The sequence below is a fragment of the Pleuronectes platessa genome, chromosome 3, assembly GCF_947347685.1.
Source record: "Pleuronectes platessa chromosome 3, fPlePla1.1, whole genome shotgun sequence".
Lineage (NCBI taxonomy): Eukaryota > Metazoa > Chordata > Actinopteri > Pleuronectiformes > Pleuronectidae > Pleuronectes > Pleuronectes platessa.
In genome coordinates this window covers 20,106,349-20,125,929 of record NC_070628.1, presented here as the reverse complement: position 1 = coordinate 20,125,929, position 19,581 = coordinate 20,106,349, and the positions used below count along the sequence as shown (strand labels likewise).

The window sequence follows — 19,581 nt, the reverse complement described above, 5'->3', positions numbered from 1 at the left end:
GAGATTTTTGCTCCCAAATGGATCAGAAACAAATGTACATGATAGAAAAATTTGTTTTTCGATTTTAATTCATGTGCAACTCTATCTCACACTGCATCAGATTGGCTCAGTGCTAACTGCCTGCAGGCCATGTCCGCTGCATAAAAGGAAATAGCTGGGAAGTCAACTCTCCACTTTGTTAATGATGCTTGTCTGTTGAATGCCAGTGGAGGAGCCTGAAAACCAGGCAACAAAGACACAGTCTGCTTGGTCCTGCATCTCACTGGAATGACTCATTAAATGGGGATCATTGCGAGTCTTTTGTACGTGACGTCTCCCAAAACGAGCCCTGAATGATGACATTCCTGTTTTTCTCCCTCAGACCTGTTTCTCAGAAAATGCTAATAAACAGATGTATCACATCCCTTTCCCTGCTATGGAACAACTGGGATGCTTATGTTTTTTATTTTGGCCAACCCCCTTTCTCTGCCTTTTTCTTTTGTTCAAACAAAAGGGATGTCCCTGGATGGAAAAAGTGATCCCTCCTCTCCAGCCCGGAGTTTGGGAAACATCGACCACTCTGTCGTGATGGATCTGAGGACATTCCAAAACCCCCCGGAGCTGTTTGCACTAATGTCTATGGATTTGATGGAGAAGAAGTGTGTTGTGGGATATGTGGTTTCTGTGGCGGCCAGAACTGTGAATTCTTTTCATCCTCATTTCTCCCCCTCTACAATGGCACTGCCTTTGACTCTGTCAGATGAGAAGAGTGAGCGCTGGAGGCAGCTCTAACCACGTCTGTCTTTTTGACTCTTTGTTTGCTGATGCTGTTTGTTGATAGTGTTTAGGCCGAGGGTGAGTCGTCTGCGGGGGGTAACCAGGGTCTGCATGTATGCGGAGGGGTCACCACACAGTCACCTCCACCAGGGCCCAACAGTCCTCTCATGAAACCACATTCACATTCACTAGATCTGGACTTTTATTTGGATGTTTAATTTGGAATAAGCCTGACTTATTTTTTTTTTTACTGGAATCCCTGGAAATCAGTAAAAATTTCAGAAAACAAAAATATCTCAACATTCAAGGAAGAATTAAAAACAATTGTGGATCTCCCCCTTTGTGTGTGCCAGAATGTTATAGATTCTTTATTGGCCTATGTTCCATCCCTACACCAAGTTTCGCTGAAATGTGTTCAGTAGTTTTTTGCATAATCCAGCTGGAAATCAAACAATTGGACACAGGGGTGGAAACATAACCTCCTTGGTGGAGGTAATGAAACACACATGTAAGCCTGCACTGACTTATATGAACACAAAGTGACAAATTGAGGTTTGATGACATGTGCAGTGTCCACAATGGGTGTAAAAATAACCTCCAGTTGAAATTCCCTCTCAATTAACATTGTGATATAGAGCTTTTTCAACATTTCCATTGATTTCTCGGATAATTCATGAGTCTCGGTTTAAAAAATAAACCTAAAACCCGTCATATTTAGGGAACCAATATTTATGAGTGTGTACAATTTAAATGTGGTGTCATAGTAGTTGTGTGTATGTGTTTGCTTGTATGTGCTGTTGATCTCAGCATCAGGTCGAGGTTCTTGAAACCTGAGCAGGAAACATCCCATTAGTATCTACCTTTCCCCCTTGCTTTCTTTTTACACAGACTTTCAGGAAACCAAGGAATTTAACTACACACACACTCACAGACACACACTTTCCTGTGTGGTTTTATAGCCAACATGTTTCCTATTAACGTCCTGGCTGGGTATTAAGTTGTTCAAAGATGTACAGTTGAGAGCCTCAAATCACGCCGGATTACCCCCAACCTCCAGGACCAAATCAGCCGAGCAATTTGTTGTCCGAACTGGTTATGTTGTCGGTCTCAGGTGATTCGAGTTGAAGGCTGCTGTGTGCTGAGCAGACACATGTTCTTTTCATGTGGTTACTGCTTGATTCACAGCAACAGACGATTCGATTATGGAAAATATATCACTCTTTAAATCATAGGTGTTTTACTGAACAGCCCTCACAGCAAATGATAAGCGGAAAAGCTCTTTTGATCAACAATAACAGAAGCAAACAGTAGAGTTTAGGGCTTAACACCAACACCACCACCACTTATCAGAAATTTACTTTTCCTTGGATATTTCCCTTATAAAAAAACGAGACAAATGACTTGAGGAGTGGTGAGAAATGATTTGTGAAGCAATGGAACATTTTACTCGAGCTATTAATCAGCTTCTTTTTTTTTTATGTTTATTTACATGATCATTTAGTTATTGGTTTATTTTGCACCACATGGAAAACAGTGCCCAGTGGAAAAAATCTTTGCTTTTTGGAGATATAAATTATTGAAAGTATTCATGAAACAAATAAAATATTAACAAACACAAGGAACTTATCAAAAACCGTGTATGCAGCCTCCCAGAATGTTGCCACCCACTCTCTGAATCTCTAGAGAATGACCCCTTCATCTGGACCTACCTGGAATATCACACCCGATCATTTTATTGTGGGTTAAACAAATAAGGCATCAAATCCTGTCACATTTGGAAAGAGAGATATACAAGGCAAATAATTTCAAAGTAAAACAGGAATTAAGAAACTCCAAACTCTCCAAATATGTTATATGAAAAGTGTGGACTCTGGTGTTCTTGAGACTTCCAACACCTCTGCACTCCTTGATTAAATCAACTCTCAAACCACCCGCTGTATTTGAAGAGCCGTTCAAGCACCTCTTCTCAGCTAGAACTTTTTAAATCTTTGTTTGCAACCTGCCTGCTCGCCAGAAATGAACCTGTATCTGTTCAGGAGCAGCTACTGCGTCCGTTTGCCAGCTCAGCCAGTTCTGGACCACAGACTGAGTCTAACTTAGTTTGCAAGGAGTTTAATTATTTCTTGTTTGGCCCTGAACATTTGCTTTGTCAACTACTTTTTGAGTTTTGTAAATAAGTTCTTATTTGTCCACTATTAAAATAATACATTGAGTGTAACCACTCTGACAGGATGTCACTTTACTGCAGAGCTTTCATACATAACCTACTTTATCTTAACCGTGTGTAGTGCTCCCACACTGCAGAGAGGACCTGACGACCCAAACTTGTTTTCACCGTCCCTGACTGAGTAGCTGATCCACTCTTAACATCACAACACACACACAGACATATTATCACATTAGAGCTGAGGCTCTTGAACAGAACATGACCAAAATAAAACTACACAGATTACACAAGCCACGTGTGCTATTGATGCAAACTGACAATTAACACTGAAGGTGAAACCAAAGTGTCAACACATTAAAAGTGCTGGTAATATTGGGAAATGGTGAAAAGGGAAGAAGCAGCATTTTCACAGGATAATTTTTTTATAATAATCGGTCACTTAAATATTATTTCATTAGAGATAAATAAAGTGTAAAGGTTCAGTGTGTAAGATATAGGTGAAATGGATCTATAGCAGAAATTGAATTTAAATTAATCCTAGTGATGTTTTCAAAAGTGAGTTTCATCTAATTGTAAAAGAGCAACATACACTTTATGTAAAGATTGCTTCTATTTTGCTGCATTGTGCCACTTTAAACCTCCGCAGGCCCACAACCACATTTTTAACTTCACTCACATCTGAAAAATGTCCCCATTATTTCTCTGTGTTCTGAAATATCGGAGTCAAAAATAGTAAAAGTCCATCACTTTGAAAATCACCCCTTTTAATGTTCAACTATGGACCTGACAGACAGTTAGCATAATATTGTGCTGACTGGATGAATTAACCATCATACTGTTTAACACAATGTGTGTCATGTGTATACTACAATTTTTTGATTTTGTTGACATGACTGTGCTGCTTCATCTGTTGATACTGTTTGTCTCTTCATCAGTGTGTTTTTTTATTATTCTCTGCTGAACAGTGCGGCTCTCATTCAGACTCTAATTAGCCCACTGGACTCATTTTATTAGTCACCACTGGCTTGTAATGTTTTATCTGTTTGTATTAAAAGGATTTTCACACGCTGAGCCGACACCTCTTTGGGTTTGGTTTGGATTCTTTTTTTTCTCAGCAGCTGAATTGGATCAGGGCAATGTGTCAGTAAAAAATACATATTAATACACATTATGTACATATGTCGCACAACTCCACCGCGGCCGAGTCTCAGCTGAGTAAGCACAGTATAGAAATCCCATAATTATTCCTGGCTGTGTCCAAAAAGGCCCAAACACGCAACCCTGACCCTCTAAACCACTTGGTCCTGGTCCAAACTGTATCTCACGTTCCCCGTATGGATTTGTGCAGAGGTCAGAGGACAGAGCTGCACCATGAAATTAATCCACTCGACATGCTTCCACTTTATTAGAGCTGACAGCTTCACAGAGGCACCCGAGCTCCCTTCGTGAGTAATGAACCAGCACAAATAAATATTTTTGGAATCTCAGGTGGCAAAATATCAGACAGGTTTTATAAATGGGCATTAAATGTGTCTTTCCTCTTTACACCTTTACTGGAATAAAGATTTGCTATATCGGTTTCACTTCTAAAGGTGGAAAAGTGTCAAGTGATAGTCCCACAGAATTATTCAGAGTCTCATAGTGTTCGTACACTATCAAGCTGTTTGCTTGAGATTTAAACTCGGCGACGCTGATCTATAATCTGCTGAACCTGCAGCAGGAAGTCTGGTCGAGAGAGGCTGCCTGGTCTAGTCTGGGTTATTCTACCGCTCTGAGGTGTGGCACTGCCAGTTTCTATTACCATCATCATGAGTAAGTAACTCCTCACGACAGTTTGCATTTTTTTTACTTTACATATGAGCATCTTTAACCTGGTTTAAGTTTAACATTTGGTTTTCACATCTCCACATTTATGGACAGATATGGGGTCAATGCGACTTTAAGCCTTTAAAGTGATATTTATTGTATAGAAGTTTTTATTTGTATAATGAAATGAGACTGTGTGAAGGAAGTCTGTGAACACGTGATATCAGATGTGGTTAGATTGTGAGAAAAAGACTACATCCGCACTCAAAGTTCCCACACTGTGCGTGACCCTGAAGTTCCAAATACATATCTGTTCATCTGACTCTGATTGGACGAAAGTTATCCAATCACACAGCTGAGGGTAGGTGCTTCTCTTCCTGGAAATGTGTAGTGGGCTCCTATGTCACACAGGTGGGTTTACATCTGTTCATACACTGGATGTTAAATTGCATTTATAACGCTATCAATTAGATAATTACCACAGTGGCAATATTCTGTTCTTCCAAGAGAGAAAACTAATCCCGTTTCAAATATCACTCAATGTAGCTTTAAATTTATAAAATACATAACTCAATGTTATGACATGTACGGTTTTGTATACAAAAGGTTTTTCTGAAGTAAAGACAAACAGATTTTTATTTCATATGACTTTATTGAAAAAGGGCTCGAGTATCAAAGCTAAAAACACTGCCTCTTGGTTTACAATCACTAAAAATACACAGGATAATGTCTCAGTACATCTCAGGTATATGAAGAATATGTGTCAGAAGCTGCCTCAAAAGAGGGAGAAGTTATTTCACATTGTCTCGGGCTCCGAAGCAGAGCACATGCTCCCACTCTGGTCATTTATCCACACACTAATGCCGATAAAACGTTTTGTCGTGTAAAAACTGTCGTTTGGTCAAAAATTTACACTCATACATATATTTTCTATATAACTTCAATTCGCTGGTAAATGTGCGGGTTAGTAAAGTTTTCTGTATGTTTGGCTGATACAGTAGTTTAATGGTAGTGAACACTGTGCACAGTGGATGTTTGATGAGGTTGGCTCTGACAATGCAGGGGTTAAATGGGGCCACACAACTAAAAAAAAAACACCTTGTCTATTTAGTACAGCTAATTACTCGTCGTGTCTAATTCACATAAATTATTAATGAAATGTTTACTACTTTAAATTTAATTTATTCTAATTGAGATAATGATCACATTATATATTAGAAAAGTGGACCTTTACAGAAATGACCCTCCAATCTTTTTTCTAGATGTAACTGTGGCAATGGACGTCAACAAATGAGTGAAATGATATAAAATCAATGTCCATTAACTTCCATCGCATGAATGAGAAATAAGTTACACTTGGATGACCATTGAACCATCAGCTGAAAAAGATTTCAAATTGGCCACGTAAAACAAAGGGAATCTAAACAAAGACCATTACGACAAGCTTCAGGACTTCGATCACAATTTTTATGGGAAGAAAATTGGGCCCTAATTTTGCGTAGTGGCAGCAGTTGAGTGAGATTGGAAGAAGGCCTGTGGGACGCTGGGAGTGTCCAGATTGGAAGCACATGTCGGTCGCTCGGCTCGGCTCAAAGGTTTTGTTCTGTTTTGGCTCAGTGGCTCCATCGACACATCATACATCAACCCCAGTAACCGAGCAAAAAATCAAATCAAGTGTCGGAAGGGCACGGCCGAGCTGAATGGTCCCTCCTGTAACTCACTGACAGCTGCCTTTTGTTTTCTAACACTGCGTGTTGGCCGGAGCAGATTTTATTCGGTTGAAAGCAAAACCAGAAAGACAATATTTTGTATCTTGTTTGATCTTTGTATTAAAAAAAAGTTATTAGATGGCATTTGTGTCCTTTGGAGCTTGAATGTATTGCACTCTGTGTTTAACATATTGCAAACAGACCATTACACATGAGTGAAATATTGCATGAAACCTTGAAAATGAAGCTTAATGCCGTTTCGTTTGTTTTTTGCATTTTATGGAATCGCCTTCATTTAGTAGTAACTGCCTACTTTACATTGCATTAAAAAACATTTAGTAAAATTATACACAATATAAAAATAAAAGCATTACATATAAAAGACACATCTGATAATAAAGTGGCTTAAATATATATAAGAGAGGATGATAAAAAACCCAGCTTTCAATACTTTGCCACCGTGAGAATTCCCTTTGTGACATTGATCATTCAGCTTTACGTTCTTTATGATAATTTAGCTTTTCATTCCTACCCAGGACAGGTGTTGGTACGAAAATACTGGCATTAAATGTTGTCAGGACATTTATTCCTGCCCTTTTGATAAGGTGTAAAAAAAAGTCTTCAGATCAGGCTACATCCACATTACTAGGTTTTCAATTAGAAACACATCCACTCTGCTATGGGCAAACCTGGTGTCCACACTGCTCCAGAGTTTTAGAGTTGCTGCAATCGAGAAGTTTGGAAACGCTGCCGGCCTCAATTTAGTCTGGAAACGCCAGGTCTGCGTTTCAGTTAGACGAGCAGGAATCAAGATGATTTGGAACAATGACGGTGTCACTCACAAGCGCTCGCTGTTTGGATCTTTTCAGTCACGATGTAGCCATGTCTGATTCGTCAGGCTCCCATCGCATGAAGAAAACAACCAGCTTTAGCATTGGTGTGAGTGTTGCTGACCATGTTGTCTTCGCTAATCGCTGTTGTGGAGTTAAATTCTGCATTTTATAAAGATAGACGTGCAGAAGATGAATTGTTACGAGCAATCTGCAACAATTCCCGTTTTCTTTTGGACTTGAGCAGGATGCGCTTGTCCAGTGTTCGTTAATGGTCACGTGATATGCTTTTGCAGGCGTGTTAGTATGGACCGGGACTAATAAATTATACGGAGCCAAAACCCTCTTGCGGACGAAGATCGCTGCAACTAAAATGTATAGTAATGTGGATGTAGCTCTTCTACCTGAATCTAGAAATAAATGAACTAGAAAGTTACACTTTCACCTGTTTCTTCATGATTCATATTTAAATGAATCAATATTTGGCTTTTGTTTACTCATGTGTATATTTAATTGGAAAAAAGCTGCATTGATAAGTGTCGTCTTAATCGGTACAATATGGCCTTCGTTATGCATCACCTCCCCATTTCCCTTTTCACTTCTCACTCCATCAACAGCGCTTTAACTTTCCTGTGACAGGTTTCCTATAAGACATTGAAGTCACAGCATCCCGCCTCAAATCTTGCATAAGATAAACAGTGAACTACACTTTCAGTATATCAAAGGCTCTGACCCTCTATACTGGATATATATATATATAGCACCATAAGATCAGTGCTTGTTTCATAAACAGTTTGCCTGAGCTCCATCTCTGTTTCGTTCATGCAGCAAGCTCAAAGACAACGCAAGACCATGTGGTAGCACAACCAGCCCTGATTGGTCGCCACTTGGGGGAGGGAAACCCCACGGGCCAGTGTCTCAGTCTGCCACATGACCCCTTGGTCTTGGAGTAATGCCACGTTCACCAGTCAAAAGTTGAGGTAATTGTATTGTTGTAAATAAAACCGATTGTTTTCACTTGGCGGATTTCCCTAAATGAAACACTTCTCCTGTTTGCCAAACCAGATTTGGACCATGAAGGTAACATTACCCACAAAACCCTGCGTGTGCGACAGAAAGCTCCGTTTGTTCCTTTATAGGCGTGTGAAGTTACAAAATACAATACACACACAGTCAGAGTTAGTTCATGTGAAGCACATTCTCACACACACACACACACACACTCTCATGCCAATAGCCCAGCGTACAAACACACACACATACACACACTCATACTGTATATCTGACATTAACATGCATCCCGTCATTCCGAGGTGTATCTGCATTCGGTGCTGACACAGAGCGTCCGAGGTGACAGCGTCCGGAGGGGTCGGTGGTGGTGCTGCATGGGGACGGCACGGTTTGGCGGTGAAGTGCTGGTTTCTGCGAGTGGTCCAGGGAGGTGGACGGGTACATACAGCGTGTTTACATGCATCCGTAGCAGTGGCAGGGAGGTGTATACTGCAGGTTCGGCACAGGCCTGGCGACGTACACGTCTTCCCTTGTGTTTAGTTCTTCTTGTTGTTGCGTCTTCTGGATTTCTTCACCCTGGCGAGAGATTCAGAGAGAGGAGGATGTATGAGTAAAAACGGCTACACTTCTGAAATGAACAGTTATAGATTTGCTAAATATGATCCTAGTAGATCATGATGATAATGAAATAAATCACGTGGATGACCTGCTGTTAGAGGAGCTTATTTAAAACCAAAATGTCGGTAGAAGATGGTGAATCTGGCCAACAACCAGGTGGAGAGTAACTTTTCTATTTCATTTGACTTCACATAGCTTGAAAGCACTTCTGATGAAAAATCCTAGACCTTAACCTTCACTACATTTGCTCCACTGCAATTTTCAGACCACGTTGTACATTTAAATTAAAAATTTAGAAGATAAGCTTATAATTTAATATAAATTTCTTAATGTTGAACCAGGTGTTCCCCAACCTTTTGGCAAAAGGGCTTGGTTTATAACTTTTCTGATTGTATAAAATTATATAATATTTCAGAAGAAATTACTTCAGATACAATTCAAAGTCAGTTTGATGCCTACCCAGTACATTACAACTCTGCTGAGCTACAGGTTGGGACTCACTGAAGTACTGAGAGTAATAAGGATTAAATGGCTCAACCAGTGAAATGCTGCTGATGATAGATCAGGATTGCAAATATAATGTCTGTGATACTGCGTCAGTCACAGGGTTTGATATTCTCCTACTCTGAGTATATTTAGCTGAAAATACCTTTTGTTCAATTGGACTTTCAATGCAGTAAACTGAGTATTTTGTACTTTTGTGTAAGTAAAGAGTCTGAATATCTTTTACTTACTAACGGTGACTTATATAACTTCCTACAATAATAAAAATGCTGTTGGGGAACAGAGTCCAGGCATTCCTGTTAAAAATGTGCACCTTTTTTCTAACAGGGCACTCGTGAATATAACATGGTGCTCAGGAGAGCAGTCATGGACATGTTGAGGCCTCATGTGTTGGCAAAAATCTATAAAACAGCATATTAATGTCATTTCTACAATCAGCCACACTACAAAAAACTTGTGTGTCAGGACATGTACAACGAGTGTAGTCATAACCTTGGAATATAAATATTTTATCTTTTCATTCAGACGTGTCTCAGCAGCTTGGGACACTATAGAGCACTTGGTACAGGCGAGTTCCCAGTGACCTCAGACAAAACCATGATCATTACCTGATATTGAAGCCCTTTCTCCTCAGATGGGACCCTAACACTTGGGTGTTCAGTCCTGGTATTAACCTCCTGAGTGATCCAATCACAAACGGTCAGCTTTTAAGTACGGGTGTGAAGGCTCCCAAGACACATTGAGGACGCATTTGAGATCAGATCACTTAGACCACATTCGGAGGTGGTCTGTGACGCACGGGGCCACATAGGTGTCCAGGGGCCACATATGAAGGACCACCTACTCAGCTGACAGCCACTACAGTTTCACAATGAACCAAAGTATTTTTTATACTTTTCTGCAATTACCATACATTGCCTTATTTGTGACCGCCAGCGGAATATTAACACTGACTGCCTCTTTTTTAATTTTTTTCCGAAAAGTTGTTTCATCATAAAGCTACTCATTAAATCAGCCTTTCACTGGCTCTGCCCTCTCTTTATCTCTCCCTCTCTCACTGACACACCGACACAGACTCAGACTGGCTAAAACATCATTTGGTCTCAGGGACAGAAATGACATGCATGTTTATTTGCATATAGAGCAGGTAGTTGAGATCTGATCACAAGTGGGACTAAGGCTGGATGTTAATACCGGGCCTGAACAGACTTATTCTCCCACCACAACCAGCTCCTGGCAACTCTGCTGCTGTTAATAAATTGAGAGCTTCATTCATTCTTCCATTGATTGCCTCCAAACACAATCCAGCCTGAGTTTCTCACTAAATCAGTTGTATAAAAACATTAATTCCTGGCAGGCAAGGTTGGTGCTTGGCCTCACGCCAGTTTCAGTGAACCACATTGTTTAAAAAACAATATCCTATAATTCCTCAGAAATTACTTTATTGTTAGTTTTCACATTGTGCACCTCAAGTGTTTATGGTGTTTTAATGAGCAGACTTGCAGCCTGGTGATAATCACCTTCAGATATACTGGCGAACTTTTTAACTATGCAGCTCATTTAAAATTGAATGGGTGCAGCAGGTTTTGCTATCAAAAAAAAAAAGGGAAGTCGTTTTAAAACTCATAAACACTTTGGGTAAAAATTATGAAGATTCGATTCGAGTAAAGTTTTTGCTACAGCCTCACACGCTTGAGAAAGAAGGAAGCATGAAACACCAGCGGCAGATTAATTTCCGCTCTTACTCGACGTTGTCACAGATAATAACTCAGCTGCTTACATCAACCGTGTCAGTGATTTGGGAGAGTAATTGCTGGCAGGAAACTGAGAAATGGCCGTTTTCTAAACACGGTTAATTTCTTCTTTGCTGTTCTCTAAACTTGGAGGGGAGCCGCATGTCATGTGTGTCCCTGTCAGCGAGAGAGGAGGTTTCTCTTACTTGTTGATGGCATTCTTCAGGTACTGCTGCAGCCACTTGGTCTCTGGGTTGATGCAGACTTCCCTGTTATTCTTCAGTTTGGCACTGCAGGAGAAAAAACACAAAGATCAGAAACATGCTCTCATTTGATGGGATTAACCTGTTTTCTATTCTTATGTGCAGTGGTGGGATGTAACAAAGTACTTTTACTTTGTTACTCTACTTCAGTGCATTTTTCATGTTTCTGTACTTTACTTGGGAAGATACATTATCAGGTACTATTCACTTTTATTCAACTGCGAATATCTCGACTTTCTACTTCACTTCATCTTTGAAGATATTCAATAACGAGAGGGGAATCGATCCATTGATCCAATCAGAGCGGGCGGGTAACATTAGACCCCGCCTCAGACCCCAGAATGTTTGTATTCCTCCACCACTGGATAAACAGCTGCTGTTATAATGTCTACTCTTACATGTGGTGCTATACGGAGGCAGCACAGATAAAGAGGAGGCTGTGTATTTGAGTCTGATTCAGACTTGGACACCGGTGTGAACACCGTCACCTCTTGGCTTCCTCTGTAGCTGAACATCTGCTGACGGTGCACAGTGCAGAGACTGTATCTGTGTTGATGAGACAAAGTACCTTCTAACGGCTATATCTAAGACTTCAGTGGATTTCCCACATTTTAGAGAGTCAGCAGTTGGGATTTATGTCAGTGCTCAAGGAATAAACTTGTAAACACTGGCCGGGGAGGAGTGATCCATCAGGACCAATCATCTATCACCTCTCCCCCTTTCTAAGTAAAAGTTTGGCAATTTGGACTGCAGATTAAACTGATGGGAGTAAAGTGGATGTGTTCAGCAACAGAATAATGATGGTTGTTGTGAGATGTGGATTGTGAACTGTGTTGCCATTGAAGTGTTGCAGATCGGCAATATCAGAACTTGGAGCGAGCTTCTGCAGAAATATATGGAAAATACTGGTATTTTTCAAACCAGAAAGATTAGCAAAAAAATCATTATCATCATTTTTATATTAATGATAAGAAATATACAATATAGGCAATTTTCAGTTATTAAACTTGAATACACAAAATCTCTGTTATAGTCTTTTAAATTTAAAGCAACATTTATAATTTCCAAAAGTACTTTAAGACAATAATACATTTTTTATCTCTTAAAGCGATTTTAAAGGTATTATTATTATTAGTATTGTTGTTATATACAATAAATTATTATTACAATAAATATCTGAGATGGTTATAATGGTTAAGTTGAAGAGATAATGTCTACAGATGCTGCACACTAATATGTCTTTAAATTTATCTTTTTTTTAAAGAACCCAGTTCACCAAATGCTTAACTTTAATCTCTGAAAAACCCAAAACATCTTGCAACCCTTCCCAGTTCAAACCAGAGGATTAGAATCTCTGACAGCCTGTCATCTTTACGTCAAGAGTTTGCTGCCAAATCTAACATCAGATAACCTGCAATGTTTTTCAACCATGAAGAGAACACGGATCCCTTTGTTAGAACCCATCATAACATGAAATCCAAAATACTATCCTCATTTCACGTTCTGATAAGGAAGACCTCACTGTGGAAATGAGCACAATGCGTCGGGATCACGTCTGATGAGGCTGATGTAGGCCGAGCTCAGCGACACCTCGACTAAGCTCCGGAAAACCTCCGAGCCTCCTGCCACACGTCACAGCTGGATGGCCGAGGATTACTGCACAGAGCAGCTAGGTGGTGAAAAATCACAGCCCTCTGTTTCCACTCAGGCACAGCCGGGAGGGAGGCTTCCAGCGCAGGTCGCACTCTACTGTATGGCCCCTTGTAAAACTGTCTCTGCACTGCACACACAACATCGCAACACGTAGCCTGACACGGACAGAAGAGTTTGGTCAGGCTCGTTTTTGACTTTCACGTCTTGAAAGAGCCAATTTAACGGTGTTGTTGGTCCAAACTGGTGGAAAAGTCTCAGGTCGCACATCAAAAGGTAAATTTTTAGTCATTTTCTGAGGCCTTTCTTCTCCTGCCACATTCATTTTAGGACACTATAAAACAGCTAAAGCCCAAACCGTTCCATCTTGACGGGAGAATAGCGTTTTATGAGAGTGTGGAAGTAAGTGCATCGCTGCAGGAATCCGAGTCTCTGACTAAGTAAATTACCCAAAAGAATTGTTGTTTTAGAGACTTTATTGCTTCCACCAAAGAGGTTGTTTTGTTTGTTTGTTAGTTAGCAGCATTACACAAAAACTGCTTGGAGGGATGCGGTAGGAGTCAGGGAAGAACCCACTATATCTGGACCAGGGGGGGAATCCAAGTACTTGTCTATAACACTGTGGGATTGGACGTTAAGAGGAAAGAAATCTGACCTGTTTAGGGGACTGATATTTATGAGGGTGTTCAATCCAAATAAAAATGTACTGGATTTAGTGAAATGTGGTTTCATGAAGGAATTGATCAGCCTCGATGGAGGGGTATGCCTCTGTGTGTCCCTCCGGTTCCATTTCTATTTATTGTTGTGTTATCTGTCTCTCTGACCTTTATTGTCCAGGACACACTTGTAAACGTGATTCTTTTTTGAATCTCATTGACACTTTCCTGGTGAAATAAAGGTTCAATAGCTAAGAAATAAAAGGGCTTAATCCCTCTTTATGACTTACAGCTCTGCGGTGACAGAGAGTGTGTGTTCTGGCCTGTCGATGAAGAACCGAGCCAAATATTTAGAGGAGGATTTGTTCTGTCATCAAACACTGAGCTTCAGATCCACTGGGCTGAGCAGGAGGGGCGGGCGGCCGGGGTCTCGCTCCCTCCCAACATGTGGGTCTCACACCTCGGTGGCAAAAGGTCGTGTATGAGACTTAACAACTCAGAGGTGTATTACCTCGCTGCTCCTCTTTCTCCGCCCTCCATCGCTCCATCACACAACTCTGCAAATTAAACGCATTCCTCTCCGCCTCGCACTGCCGGCTGATTGAATTTGTGCCCCCTCCCCACCACCTCTGCTGCCCCCTTTTAAAGTGCCACCTCCCCTATTCCTCACCCTTCATTTAGATGCGCACGCACACGTGCAAATGAGCAAATGGCTCCTCAACTTAAAAGAGCGGTTCAGGAGCATCAATCTGAGCATCAGGCCTCAAATCCCTCAAACTAACATGTGAGTCGGGAGGCCAAACAGCTAAGTAACTGGATCTGTGTTTGCTTTTCCTCCAGGGATGTCCCCTTCTTCCCCCTCCACTTTATTTTACTAGGGATGTCCCCGGCTCATCCACTCGGGGAGCTCACCGCTGTTTTCATGTGTCTCCCTCCATCCTGTTTATCTGTCTGCTGGTCTGGATGACCAACCGAGGGCCTAAACCCTAATTGACTTGGCTGGAATTGGAGGAGCGGAGTTCCACAAGCAGCAGGTAGTAATTACTTCACAGCAAGTTAATACCAACAGCATGCGGGGGGGGGGAGTGGGTAGGAGGAGGGCGCACGGTGGGACGTAGGGGGTGGAGGGGACACAGGAGGTCTGGGGGGGTGAGGCTATAGTGTTACTGGCTTTCTTTCATCTGTCTGAGTGGAGATACAGGCGCAGCGCTCTGCGACTGAATGACTTCTTGACTCCTCGGGCCGGTTTGCGGAGGGAAGTCCGAAGGCGTGTGTGTGGCCCCGGCCGGAGCCTCACATGTCCTCACTGACCTTTTGCCACTCACTCACCCCGAAGTCCCTCCCCCCGTCTTTTGGTAGAAACACCACAGACCTGTAGCCTTTTGGCGGTGAGTCTTCTGCCGTCAAGTTTTCTATAGCGTACAAATGAATGGGGCTGTTTTGCTTAATGTGTTCCAGACCACTGACATTATTCTCAATGCAGTCGGGGAAATAAAAGAAAAAGTGTATAAGGGACACAGAGGGGGTCAGCACAAATACAAAGGTAATCGCTTTGACCCTCAATTATTGCTTCCTTTACAAAACATAAATGGCCCCCAGAGCTCAGGCCAGCGCTGCTTTCCTCTCTGAGTGGATCGTGTTGTTTTAAACTCAGGCCCCTCACTCGGGAAGGAAGAGAGATTTCAACACCATGCTTCACACATCCGTTTTTAATCGACACTGGATTAAATTAATGTAGCTTTCGTTAGGTTTGGATTTTATTTTACTAACCAAATTACAGTGAAAATGAAACTAAATGGAGTAAAAGAAAAATGACTGACGGGATAAGTACATAAGGATAATGAAACACTCGTCCTGCGCCTTCTACAGTCCGAGCGACTGGGGCTTATAAAATAAAACTGTGCAGCTATCACCAGTCTGAACTGTGTTGTCAACAATATACTTGGTCAACTTTCATTATTTTTACCATCTCTTTGGTTTTATCTAAGTGGCAGATGAAAGCTTCAAAATAGCTCACTGCTTTCAGAACAGTTTACATATTGTATTGTACAATATATGGGTGAATTTGTTTGGGTGCATATTTTTTTCTCCCATATATATATATTTTTTTTTATAAAGGGTTCACTATATAAACAATTTGATTTTCCTTGGATGGGGTGTAGTGGGTATATATTTCAATATGAATAAAATGGTACTTTTTACATTTAATTTAGATTTAATCATTTTTAATCCAGATTAAATAGTATTTCATTGGCTGAATAAATATGGTAACAGGTAACCTCTTTTTAATTCTCATTATTTGGTGCAACGGCTCTTACATGTTCCTAAAGCTTTTCTGCACTGAAATGCTGCTAAATCGACCTTTTACTCTCGGCAGTGACAATATAGATGTTTGAGTTGAGTTTGAAATTTCGAAATTAATGAAAAACATATAGAGCTACGTTGTAATATTTACACTAGTGCTGCTCCTTAAGAACAGATATAAAATCATTCCGACCCGTTGCTCCACCGCGTGTTGCAACATATCTAAGAAGCATCATGTTTCATTCAATGAGCACATGAACCCAACAATGGTCCTGTCACCGACCACCCAGCTATTCTATTCCAGTGCATGAACGTCCAGTACAAACAAAGACTTTAAAGCCTCTAAAGATGAATAGTCACTGAGCTGGAGCTGGTGTTTTAACCTCCTGCACATGGAAAGGGCGACATTGTCTGAAACATGCCAGAAGACTGCAGGAGACCAGAAGCTTGACACTAAACATCACAGTCATTAACATTCACCTAATCTCACCCACATCCTTAAGAATGAACTTCAACAAGCTCCATCGGTGACAGGATCATTTAAAGGACCCACTCAGGAAATATGTTTCATCAAGCTTTCCTCAGTGGAGTAACTTTATACGCATTTACTTACATGACTTGGAAGGGGCAGTTGGGCGTGTGGAGGAACTTGAGCTCTTTGATGGAGCGCTGGGGAACCGTGTTGAGGGTGGAACGACACCAACACCGCTCCACCAGACTGATGGGCTTCGCTGCAGGCACACAAAGGAAAAGCCCAAATTAGCATTATATTTTATAGCAGAGAAATTCAATAGGATTACAAGGTAATAAGTTGACACAAGCGTCGACAGGATTTGAAATAAATCGGTTGAATGTGTTTTGCAGTCCAGGAGCAGATGAGGCGGCTACTGGAGAGGATGGAAATGTTGCTTAAATGTTTAATTTAAATGTCGTACAGAGAAGGGATTGATAAGATCCACACAAGGATTTAAATATTAATGTAAAATCTAAATCTAAATGAAAGTAGCTTTGACTCCATTTCAGTTGTAATTTAATGCATCACTTCCCTTGGAAGACAAATGGAAAAACATGTTCAGTGTACTGTAACAAGTCTTCAATCGTATGGGAACACATGGGTTTACCTGCTACAGCTCTGACCAACATGTTCATTAAAAAGAGATTAGCGCTTTCTGACCACTCACACACACACACACACACACACATGCCGAATCTCAACTTTTCACTCCCAGAGCATTTAGCGTGGCCTCCCTGAAGGAGAAGGGCCCTCGACATTCAATTTGCAATATTCGTCCTCTTTTATGAAAGGGCCCTCTGCGGCTCAGGCGGCATCAACGGCCTCAGTGGAAATCACCTCAAGTACATTCTTAAAATGATTACAAATCACCCCGCGCCTCCATAGAGGCTTTGCGGGGGCCCAGAGGACCACAGATGCGGAAACTTCCAAATGCAGGCGATTATTGTAGTTTTGTAATTGTTTGTTCTCTTTCAAAGCTAAAGAAAAAGGGATTGTGGTTGTGAAAATGTCAGAACTGAGGATGAAAGCAAAGAGCAATAAAAACTTAAATGAGTTAAGAAACCATCTAATGGCCCGGACTTGAGTCTTAATAGACTGGTTTCGAAAAGGGGGAAAAAATCTTTGACAAATCTGCACTGAGAATCAAGAAACTATAGAGGGACACAGAACAGATGCAGATTTTTTTGGGGGGGGATGTTTTAAACAAAAAATTTAAACAACTCATTCTTTGTACAAGAGCCGTTTCCTGCTCAGATAAACACACAAATCAACAAAATTAAGTGGATCAAACAGACTTTTGTTTCAAGGTTCAGCAAATTCCCATTGCTATGCATGTTTATAATGCAACACCAAATGTGCCGCCACAAATGGCTAAACCCTCAGTAATATCACCCTAATGACTCTCAGCCATTCAGGCTCTTTTCTCATGCAAAGTAAGGGATCATTATGCAGCACGCAGCACCAGGGCCGGCAGCGAGCACCCAGCGCTATCACCAGCGCATTGTTTATCCCTAATTAGAAACTAATTAAAAGAAAGCAAAGAGAAAAGACAAACGCACACATTTAGAGCCAACTCTTTAATGTGCTGCCGGGGGTCTGACTGGGGCCGAAACCACAAGCTGAGAATAAACGCAGGGCACCCAACACCCTGACATGTTCCGTACTGCAGGTTAACATGAGGGAGATCCCTGCTGGGTCAGCACTGCACCACAACTCTCATACGTGAAGGATTTCAGTTTAAATAGCAATTCATTTCACCTTGATTTACTGATTTAAAAAAACTATAAGAAAAATACATAACTTTTAAACATTATAAAACACTGCAGTAGTAATGTAGATAACCAGCTAGTCAGTATGTTCTATTTCAACTTCTATACCATTAATCCAGAGTTGGAACGATGTACATTTTTTATAAAATGTTCTAAATCTTTTTTATTTTATCTAATAATGAAAAAAAAAAAGATTGATGATAGAAATCTTTTAAAAACCAGCAAAAATTAACCCTTGAAAAGTCAGTCAATCGGTCATTTTTTAATTAATGGCATGAACAACTAATCAATCCAAACTTAGCTGCATTCATTTGACAAATTCACCGATCATTACAGCGCTAAAATAGGCATTTAATAGAGAAAAATAATAATTAATTTTAAAATAAAAGTCTAATCTCCCCTCACTAAAAAAGATGTCTTTCTAGATGTCAACGAGTGAAGCTCATCATCATCATCAACCAAAATCTAGAGGAATAAAACCGACAAAAGACCATCAAAGATTCCAGAAGTTAAACTTTGACAACTCAAAAGAAATTAAACATGAATCCAGAATGTATCTTCATTATGATTTGAGACATTCTACAGATTTTTCTAATAAAGGCAGTTACCTAATAGATAATATAAATACATAGAACCAGTGTTAATAATCCAAATGATTGATGAAGCAAAACCCTTTACACATCTTTATATCTAAAAACCTCCATGTTAAAAAGTTACCAAAGAAACAGTCACAACTTCCAGTAATAACCAGTCTATGGTCCCTGTACTCACCGCTGCAGGCTGGTGTATGTGTGGCCACGGCCAGCAGAGCCATCAGTGCCAGCAGTTTGACATCCATGGTGGTGGTGGACTCACAGGCTGCAGGAGGGCTGCTCTCTCTCTCAGCTAGAATCCAGGGCACAACTGTGACCAGCAGCTCTGCTCTTTGCTGTGTTAAAGCCTCAGATGGGAGAGAGAGAGAGAGAGGGAGGGGAGAGGGAGTCCCACTTTCTCAGGAGGGAGGGGGGTCCCAGCATGAGAGGAGAGGAGGTGAAAGTAGGGGAGAGGAGGGGAAGGGAGGGGAGCGGCAGCGAGTCAGTACAGACTTCCTCAATTGTAAATGTGTTGGCTGAGAATCAAGAGGCAAGTCTGTGGAATTCTGTTTCTCTTTTTTCTCTCATTTCTCTCCAGTTGGTCTCTTTCATTTTTCTCTCTTCCTGCAAAGTTTTATTCCTCTTTTATTTGTGATACTTTTGTCTGTTTCATCTCTACTTCCAATTTGTTGTCACTTTCCTCCTTTTAGCATTTTTCT

The 19,581-nt window shown here is 40.9% G+C and overlaps 1 protein-coding gene across 1 annotated transcript; it reads right to left on the bottom strand.

The window, feature by feature from the left end:
• Nucleotides 1-5,361: 5,361 nt before the first annotated feature.
• On the bottom strand, nt 5,362-19,208 carry cxcl12b (chemokine (C-X-C motif) ligand 12b (stromal cell-derived factor 1)). The gene is made up of 4 exons (XM_053418721.1): nt 19,062-19,208; nt 16,621-16,738; nt 11,341-11,424; nt 5,362-8,855 (listed from the first exon to the last, which is right to left on the bottom strand). The coding sequence occupies exons 1-4, from the start codon at nt 19,126-19,128 to the stop codon at nt 8,816-8,818; spliced, it is 309 nt and encodes a 102-aa protein (XP_053274696.1). The 5' UTR covers nt 19,129-19,208; the 3' UTR covers nt 5,362-8,815.
• Nucleotides 19,209-19,581: the final 373 nt, after the last annotated feature.